We start from the raw sequence: 10205 nt of genomic DNA, 5'->3' as shown, positions 1-10205 counted from the left end.
TTGCAATATTAATAAAGTATCTATCTTTGTCGCTCTGTCTATCTATTTATCTATCTATCTATCTATATATCTATCTATCTATCTATCAGCTAATGTTAGCAGCTAATCTAACAGCTTTAATTGTTTAGCTAAACTGTGTATGATAATCATTCAGGTGACTATATATGTGGATATATAATTACCATCCATGTATTCATTGCTGAGTTTGCTGCTGTTTGTACCATGCACCAGAAAGTTATAACAATTTCAAATGAAACACGCAAACAGCATTGTTGAAGAGAAACAAGCAGCTACGCCCTCAAGGAAATATTCGCAACGCAGGCGGAAGAGTCAAATATGGAGTAAAAGGGGTGTCCTAGTTTTGCATATCTTTTGACATTGTTTTTGCATTCGTACGTGAGTACATGTGTTCTGCTGGCTGTGTCCAAACTAGTTTATGTTCTGAAAACAGAAAGTGTCAAAGTGTAAGGATGTACAATGATGCATGTTAGTGGCTAATTTACTCAGCATCAGGGTTAAGTACTGATATGACATTAACATCGTAGTTGAAAAGCCATGTTGTTTATGGACCTCATTGTATACATCTACATCCACACAATACAGATGCTGTTAATATCCAAACAATTTGTCGGTTTTTCCTGTCAATGATTGCTCTTCATTTACAAACAGGTTTAGAAAAGGTGTGTTATTATTTATTTAGAATTCATTGTAATGGGATGTATTAAACCTGTTCATGCTTCAAGGTGCCACTTACTGATCCAATCAAATGGAACATGCAGACACACAGATGAGCCATAAATAGAGACAAGCATCATTCTGTTATCAGTTCCTTTTTCATTACTGTCCAAAAAAAATAACAACTTAATGTAATTATATATGCGCTTCATAAACAGACGCAAATACAGTCCAAAGAATTCAAATCATTTCAGAATTTATTCTGGTCATAGAAAACATGACAATTTGGCATTTTAGACTGTTGGGGGTGAGCAAGGCAGGAACCCAAAAGCAGCACAAGGAGTCTTTCTTTCAAATCAAAAAAAGGTTTCTTTAATTGTTCACTGAGCAGAACCACAGTCTGGCAACAGGAGAGAAACTAACGATCCAACAACATCAAGGGGTACGAGTTCAGTTTAAGAAGCCAGCGTCCTAATTGACGATCAGTCCCAGCTGCTCCGGCAATCACCGCCCAGGGGAGGGAGGAGACAGCCACACCCTCTTGGTGAGCCCTAGACAAACAAGGTAAACACACAGGAGACAGATGGACAGGGATGAGCCCTAGACAAACAGGGTAAACAGTAAACACACAGGAGACAGATGGACAGGGTGGGATCACAGTGGACTAGTGGGTGTACCAATTCCTGAACAATAATATATTTACATGACTATTCTTTTATTTAGAGTATTACTCAGTGTGGACATGGACAGTAGACAATGAGGGAAAACATACAGAGTTTGGCATGCATTTGAAACAATCGTCTCTATAATTTAGTTTTACTCAGTGTTTGCTGTGCATCGTCTGTTGTGTGAAGCTACATTAATGTAACAGTGCGCCATTATGAACAAATATATCACCAATGTTGTAATGAGTAATTTAAACTCAGCACATTTTCATTAAGAAACAAAGCACAAACAGGTAAAAGCCCTTGAACAAAACACTTCTAATTAATATCTTATCCTCACTTAAATACTCAGCATGAAAGTCATTTTATAAAGTATCTTACAGCTATAAGCACTCAATGGTTATGAACACAACCTGTACATATATGCATGCTAACATGTTACAGATAGTAAAGGCAATGCTCTTGGGCACGGATACAAAAGATGTCCCGATAACTCTGACCTTCTTCTTCTTGCATTTAAATAGACTATCTTCCTTTTTTTTGTTGAAAGTGTAACATGTGCCAACCAGAAAGAATCCTTTTCAGCAAGCTATAAGAATAACACACAATGACTTTGTGTTGATGTATACCAATGAGCTCCAGTGTGGTAGTGAATACAATCATTTGAGTTTCAGAAGGTACAATCATATTAGCAGCACAGACTGGACTTTCAGTGGAGTTTGTATTCAAAAACAAAAAATTCAAGTTCACAGGTCGTGGGAAGTTGAGTCACCTGTTAACCCTCCGAGTGCTGCTTCTTCAGGCTGTCTGAGTGCCTCGCTCTCTCCTCTGGGGTCTTTCTGTACCAGCTCCTGAGAAGAATAAGCCACTGTCATACTTGGCCGGCTTTTAGGTAATCTGTTAAAGCTGATAATGTTTCTTTTAGCAATAGGCATGTAAAGTATTTGAATTACAGTTGATTGGTTAGTAAAACATGACATCTACTTATGGATTATTGCTGACATGCAGAATTACATTATAGGTCAGCATATGAAATCTGAAACGTTCAATCAGGAAAGACTTCAGTGCTTTGGTCCAAAAGAAACTGGAGCGCACAGATTTAATTAAGACAACACACTTTATTAGAAGACAAATGTTCTGAAGCTAAGCGTGTCTTTATCAGCCAGACAAATTAAAAAGTGTAATGCTTGTTAATTAAGACACTAACAACCAAAAAAGCCAATCAACAATTTCTCAGTCGTGGGTTGAGGTCGAGTGACGAATCCCCAAAGAAATGACATATGGCAGTTTATGTGACGTATGATCGACAGAGAAGGCACTTTGCAATAATGTGAAACAAGTCTCACCCCTGCCCAGTCAGCTGGCCTGGCACAGGAGAATTTTGGCCTTGGCTTGGGTTCAGGACTCTGAAAATGAAGAATGGATATATTTAGAGAACACATTTTCTGGAAAACATTAAATACAGGAAATTTCAGTCCAGTATAACAGTTAGAACTAGAACGGGCACTCGGTAGAGCGCATACCTTCGCATTTCACAAGATTGGGTTTTGAATTATGAACATTTTGGCATTAGTTGCATGCCAATTGGATAGAAATTGACCGTGCTATGGTAAAAAGAAGATTTTGACCTTTTCATGACCTTGACCTTTGACCCGATCGATCCCAAAATCTAATCAAATGGTCCCCGGATAATAACCAATCATCCCACCGAATTTCATGCGATTCGGTTTAATACTTTTTGTGTTATGCGAATAACACGCATACAAATAAATAAATAAATAAATACACGGCGATCAAAACATAACCTTCCGCATTTTCAATGCGAAGGTAACAATACAGTATATAGTACCTGTTAGTAGTGGGGCTCTTTGGCTTCTACTGCTTCTTTCTAGCTATTGACAGGGATTCACCGACCCTGGAGGAGTACCAAACACATACAATAGAAACACTGCCCATCTCTGGATCTCAGCATCAAAGACGTTAGCATCTAAATGTAAGGCTGTGTTCCTCTTTCCCATCGTACCTCTTTTTCCTGTGCATAGATCTCTGTGTGGCAGCAGACAGAACAACTCTCTCCTTGGGGCCCTTGGCTTTCTCCTTTTGATACAGACAGTAAGAATCATGGTTTATGACCGAAGCTCTGACACTGACGTACATTACCTTATATATGAGTTTTTATTCATTTACTGTTGTAAAACTGTCTAGTTAGCTGTTTTACTTACCTCGCCGTTCATTTTTAAATGTATTTCCTCTTTTACAGTGTCACTTTGTACATGTGGTAATCAAGGAGTAATATAATAAGAGTTCATCATGATAAGCTTTTCAAGTACCACCAGCTATCAACTGGTAGACCAATTATGATTCATCTTAACAGATGTAGCTGCAATAACAATCCACGACTGTCTTGGACTTTGGTAAACATGACACACATTCTCCAGGCAAATGCATCACGGCTCACCAGGCACGAGTACAAACTCAAGTTAGGAGCAACACATTTCTCGTTCTTCGGATCAAACATGGACATGTGATTGATTGGTTGACAGGTTACCAAGTCTCGCAGCTTCCTCTCCGCTCGGAGCTCCCTGTCCTGCTGCAGCAATGGCAATCGATCCCATAGAGGCATTTCAAAGAAGATATCATGGATGTCATAAAGGGCTGCACGTAACTGAGGGACAAAAGATGCACACATGAACACAAAGTAAGATGGACCTCTGCTGTCTCGAGACAGTTACTACACAGTCTTACCTGGGCTCTAACTCTCTCCTGCAGGGAGCGATCTTGTGCTGAGCAGGTGCCCCTCTTCTGTGGAGCTTCAGTCTGGAATGAACGGATGAACTCCTGTGTATCCTAAACACACATATATAAAGTACACATTATTAAACATGCAGTTTTTTCCCAGTCACCCACATGGTGATTCATTTATTAATGAACTCCTTTTTTAAATCACATTGGTGTTTGGAATTGGTTGTGCACATATTTAGCGTGTCATTTGTGCGAAATGTGTAAAATCACCTTGATGGTCTGCCGCAGGTGTTTGACCTTCTCAGTTTTGAGCAGCCTGCGAGTGAGGAAGCCGCGAATGATGGCGCCGATTCGACAGAAGGCTCTCTGCTGCTCTGCTGTCGTAACCTGGACAACGAGATTATACGAGAAGATGGCAACGTAAAAATAGAAGCACAGAGAGGGTTTGAGAAATAAACGTCCATCTGATATGTTTTGGGACTTAACCATGTAAGAGAAAACGAGGCCAACATGTAAAAAACTATAAAACCGTGCCTAATTCCCATCAGGTGTAAACAATCTCAGTGTGAGATTTGTCCTGTGTGAGACTCCAGTGTTTTTGTAATCTGGTTTTTTGTTTAAGTTTGACGTCACTGTTACCGTGTTATGCATTGTACAGTCCCGCTCAGTGCTGTAAAATATCATTGTTTTGACTGCTCCTGTCATAGTGTTGGCACACTGCTAAGCTTTGATGTGTTTAAATCCACCACCTCGAGTAAAATGTTAATAATCCTTTTGATTTTAATAATTGTATTAATCTCAATAATTCATCTGTATACTTTCCAAGAACCAAACCGGCAGCAGCAAAATCCCAACATGTGTAACATAAGCAATCAACACACGCCCTCTTGTCTCCTTGTGCATACCTACCAGACTTAGCCTCGCTCGAGGTTTGCTAACTGCCCACGTGGGTCCCCACAGATAAACGGGAGGCTGGACAGAGGGAGAGGACACACTGGAACTTACAGGACTGGGAAAACCTGGAGAGAGAAACATACTTTCAATTCAGCTGTTTGACCGTTTCTATTTTGAACTGTCTGCGCATGTGGAAGCTGCAATTGCCGTCACTCGCAGCTTCCTCACATGCATACTTTTCATGCAGCCATTGTATCTCGTTTAAATGGTGAATGAAGAGTTGTCCAAAATTGAAGTAGTAATAACAAGAATTATTAGACCACAAGACTGTTTTTGTCTCTCGTCAACACTGCTTTACAAACTCCAACACGTAATAAGTGAGCCTGGTGAAGTGGTACCTATACTGTGTCTAGGTGATGGCTCCGATGGTGTGTGCACAAGGCTCAGTCCTGGGCAGGAAGGGCTCGCAACAGGACGGCTGTCACTTACAGACCGACAATTCCACCCACAAGCATCCCCGCTCAAAGGCCGCACACACCCCTGCTCCTTCAGTCTCCTATCTGTCTCCTCGAGCTCCTGAACACATGCGTACAGGAGACAACCACGTCAGTACCTTAACCCAAAATGAAAAAGAAAACATTTACTCTTCAACACGGCAACTAAAAAACTAAATAATTATTGCCAATCTGTAAAATAAGGTATCTACTTCTATTTAGAATAGAGAATCTGTGTTGTGACGTGCTGACCAGACAGAGGTGCTGTTGCTCTTTCTCCTGCTCAGCCAGGAGAAGAGACATCTGCAAGGCATGCTCCTCCTCCAGATGCCTTTGCATGTCCCCCAGTGCTCGCCTCTGGGTCTCCTCTGTTGATTTTCACAAATAAATACACTTATCATGAAAGATGTTTTACCTTAAAGCCGGGATTTCTGCAGAAATGAATCATGTTCCCTTTGTAGAGTTTAGGAAATACAGTACAAGAGAGACTCACCTGTCTTGTAGACTTGTGCCTCAGCTGCATTTCTGAGGTCAGCTGGTGTGATCCTTCCATTGTTTGTCCCGTGAGGGTCATCAGGCTCCATTCTGAGTGTGACCTGAGCCGAGTCAGAAGTCATGCAGGGCCTCAGCAGAGATGATGAGGGGGTATCTACCTCACACGACTGGTTTAAGGGCACTGCCGGCGTGCGCCAAATCGGAGCCATGCATGTAACTCCTGCCATGAAGCGAGGAACCCTTTCCTGGGTGCGGTCTATGTGCTCAACTCCAGAGTGGCAGTTATGCAGCTGGCTGTCCAACGTGTGGCAGCGCCGGCGAAATCCTACAGCTAGATGGTCAAGGTGTCCCTTTGGGCTAAACCCGGAGGCACTAATGGGACTACACGGCTCCTGCAATGGACTGGTTCCACAGTGGCTGGATCGACGATTGCCACTGCTAACACCACCACCACTTTCACTCCCCACTGAGCCCCTGTGACTGGGGGACATCACGGCCCCTGAGAGAGATTCTCCCCAATCTGCCATACCAGCACCTTTCCCTGACCTCACCGGACTTCGGGGTATAAGGTCTGCTGGGCCGATGGGAAATGATATATGGATGTTCCCTGTAGAAAATGGACGTGGTTTGCGTTTTTGAGCACGGGGGGTAATGCTGGACTGGGGACTGGGGAGACGAGCATACCGGTCGGGTAGACTAGGTGAGAGGCCGCCAGACTGTTGGGGACTCGGGTCGCATAGAGTCTGATACTGGATTTGGGTTTGAGGTTGGCAAATAGGGCTATGGTGCAGACTGAATCCAAACTCAAAACCTGTGTCCCCCATGGGACTGCAGCTCTTCCTCTCCTGATCACAGATAGTCTCCGGTGGGGGAGTCCTGGTCACTGTGTGGACAACGTTTGACTCCTGCTGGGTCTGCTCTCTCTTCACATACTCCCTTGATCTCTTAAGAAGGCTGTCCAAACTAATATCCTCATCTTCCTCTTCCTCTTCACTCTTCTCTTCCTTCTCAACCATCACTTCATCCACTGCCTTGTAGCCGTTGAGGATGGGGGTCTCAGAGCATGGCTGTTTATTTGTCTGAAGCCCAAATCCAGGGTCTCTGGGAAGTCCAGGAGAGTCGGTGACCAGGATGTAGCCAGTGACTGATGCCGATTGATAAACTGGCAGCTTTTCAACATCTTCACTTGGTACTTTATGTGCCTGTGCAAAGAAAATAAGTCATGAGGACCAATCATCAAATAATTGTTTAAATCAAAAGCAACTATAAAGGATGACCAGCTGATTGTATGACCTAAACCACATTGGTTTAATTCATCACTGATATACAAACAGTGAAATGTAAAAATATCAGATAGTCCAGGGCCAAAACTAAAAATGTCACTTGTCAAGTATATAATCCAATTTATTTTTAGCCTTTCGAATCACCTTAAACTCTTTTAGTGACATGCTTGATAATAATCCAGATCTCTTCATAAATAGCCACGTCTTGATTGTTTTCAGTGAAACGACATATACAGCCTTTGGTTGTGATACAAACACATCAGGTAAAAATAGCACAGCCTACCAAAGACAGTGTTGAGTCAGACACCTGTATCCAAGTCTGCAAATGTCACAAGAGATTCTGGGACAGACTGTAATTAAATTTGTGTGCTAAATCGTGGGACTGACACCCAGTCCGATTTCTCATGTGGGCACATTTAAGAAATGTGTACGTGTTTCTTAGATTGGCCACATCTATGCTGTATGACTTTTGTAAGCATTTGGATATTGCATAAGGATTATTCAATTGAGCCTATTCAGTGCACACTGTAGACACAATATCACATTCATTATAGAATCATCTTCCATATTCCTTTTTCCATAGAATCCTGATACAGTATTACCCAAGACCATACTGTGCTACTGACCAGAGCCAGGTCCAGTATCCCCTTAACCCGGGTCATAAGGTTGTTCTTTTGCATGTTTTGCATGTCCACCTCGAGCTGCACCGCCTTCTGTCTGTGTTCCCACATCTCACTGCGCTGCTCTGCACTCAACTGGAAAAATAAAAGACACACAAATGAACTATTTATGACAAGATTTCCAAAACATAAAATGTATTTCATGAGGTTTGTTTGTGATCTATATTTTTTCTATAATTGCTAATAACACAATCCTATTTGTGTGTCTCCTTTAGCCTCTACCTGAGAACTTGTATTGCGGTAACTAGATGGATTCTTCTGACTAACATCAAACAGCCTTGGTGATCCTCATCATCGATTATGTCCACTGTCTCTACGCCGCCAACTGCTAATCTAATTGGAACTACAGATCTATTATGAAGGCCTAAAAAATAAATGTGTTTCACCCTAAAAGTTACCTTTAACTCACTGTGATAATGTACCTCTGTGTTCATCTGTGGTTTGTGCCTCAAATATTGATCATAACATCTTTCTCATTTTACTGTGTAAGCAATGCTTTCTGTTCCTATGCAGCATAGATACACAACAACATAGCCACAGCAGGAGTGTAACAGATATACAGACTTTCTAATGCAACCAACCAAACATTCTATCATTAAGTGCAGACAGGCAACAATAATACTTTCTCTGGGTAACAAATGTTGCCTGATATTAGACAGATTTGTCAACTATTTACACTCTGTTTTCATCAGTCGACTCAACCTTGGCTGGCATATTCAAAAGTCTGGAGCCAGGTAATAACCACATCTTTTAAAAGCATACATTAGCTACGATTTCTGTCTACTTTTCATGAGGAAACTTTATAAACTAATTAGTTTGGCTACATCTTGTTCTGATTCCTCTATAAGTACTCATGTCTTATGTTTATTTCTTCCTCACCAGAGGCGAAAGCACAGCTCTCCCGTGGAAGCGGATGACAGAGAGAGCCTTCAGGGACCACCGTGGCTCACATGTCGTCTTCTTGCGTGTCCCCTCCTCCTGCAATACGGCCAAGCTCCGCAGACAGAACTCCTCATAGCCTTCCATCTCCGGACACCCACACATCCACACTCTGAATAGGAAACACACAACATGTAGCCCTCGTCAACCAGCTGTTAAATGAAATAGAGAGTGTGGAATTAGTCAGTGCACTGGGTGTGGATCACAATGAGGAAGAGCAGGGCGAATAGCCTACAACAAAAGAGGGTCTGTCTGCCCTTAATGGTGTTATCATACTCATCACATTCCTGTCATTCCTTTCTATCAGACCTCGCCGGTGACCGATTTTCGTGTCTCATGGAAAAATGCAAATGGATCGCGTGTCTTATCAATAGCTTACATTTCTTAAATGCCGGTTAGCAAATGTATATTACAGCCCTTCACTGACGGGATAGTGCACACGGGGCGTAGCGCAGCTGTATAGATGAAAGCATAATGTCAATGAACACTGCTTTGCAATTAGTGTCGTGTACTCTATATAGTGTATCCAGTAAAATTATGTTTTATTTCAACCTGGAGTCCTTACGATGCTGTCAGTAACCTCGTGGTCTCCAGTCGCAAAGATTAATTACAGTGACAGCACGTGGAGGTGGTCGGGGGTTCCTTTTCGTTACGTTACCCAGCAGATCAAGCTTGGTGTCGGAGGTGTTTACGGTTCCATCTAAATGATACCCGATTGTACGGCATCGTTTTAGTCCAGATGTGCACTGGCACAGTGACAGTGGGTGACGTTACACCCGTGCGTATTGCTCGATACCGCTTTCTTTTCTTACCTTTAAAAAAGAGAAGGAGAAAAAAACAAAAACAAGTGATGTCTCCTTTTCTTTTTCCCGATGGCGGCAGTGTTAGACGCGCAAAAATATCACAGGGAAATAACAAAGAGCGGCTACAACGTGCACCTTGTGTTTCTCCTTCAATCTCGGGTTGCCAATCATCATAATTTTCAACTCTTCCGGGCTCCAACAGCGCCTCCTAGCACCAGCGCGTCGGACACGTCCCAATATGGTCCACCCGACCTCTTCATGTTGCAATTATCAAGAATTAAATTCCATTGTAAACTATTTAATTCACATGTGAGAATTTAATGGCTTCAAATGTTTTAGGGATTTTTTTTGTCGCATCATGGCAATAAAGAGGTAGCAGGAATGTAAAGGGGGAAACATGAAACGAGATCTTTGTCGGACTAATATCTCATCATTTCGATCTTAAATCACCTCATTTCTATAGATTAAAGCAAGGATATATTTATCCTATATTGTTCATCTCAGGGTTACAAAATTAGCCACTGGTTCTATTAAC

At 42.0% G+C, this 10205-nt stretch overlaps 1 protein-coding gene and 1 long non-coding RNA gene across 3 annotated transcripts; both read right to left on the bottom strand.

The window, feature by feature from the left end:
* Nucleotides 1–835: 835 nt before the first annotated feature.
* On the bottom strand, nt 836–3250 carry LOC130189062 (uncharacterized). 2 transcript variants are annotated; one of them, XR_008830701.1, is made up of 4 exons: nt 3190–3250; nt 2687–2746; nt 2113–2191; nt 836–1226 (listed from the first exon to the last, which is right to left on the bottom strand). It is a non-coding gene; the product is annotated as an uncharacterized LOC130189062 (long non-coding RNA). The 2 variants fall into 2 exon arrangements; XR_008830700.1 differs by lacking the exon at nt 836–1226 and having other exon boundaries at nt 1335–2191.
* Nucleotides 3251–3394: 144 nt separating this feature from the next.
* On the bottom strand, nt 3395–9765 carry LOC130188557 (centriolar coiled-coil protein of 110 kDa-like; the record flags this gene model as incomplete). Its single annotated transcript, XM_056406954.1, has 10 exons — nt 9680–9765; nt 8808–8979; nt 7875–8003; nt 5964–7167; nt 5723–5838; nt 5375–5552; nt 4992–5101; nt 4353–4469; nt 3889–4187; nt 3395–3437 (listed from the first exon to the last, which is right to left on the bottom strand). Coding segments are annotated over exons 2-10 (2361 nt in total), but the record flags the coding sequence as incomplete, so codon positions are not given.
* Nucleotides 9766–10205: the final 440 nt, after the last annotated feature.

Source organism: Pseudoliparis swirei, chromosome 23 (genome assembly GCF_029220125.1).
Source record: "Pseudoliparis swirei isolate HS2019 ecotype Mariana Trench chromosome 23, NWPU_hadal_v1, whole genome shotgun sequence".
NCBI classification, from domain to species: Eukaryota; Metazoa; Chordata; class Actinopteri; order Perciformes; family Liparidae; genus Pseudoliparis; species Pseudoliparis swirei.
Note: the sequence above shows the minus strand (reverse complement) of the source record. Positions and strands in the feature narration are given on the sequence as shown.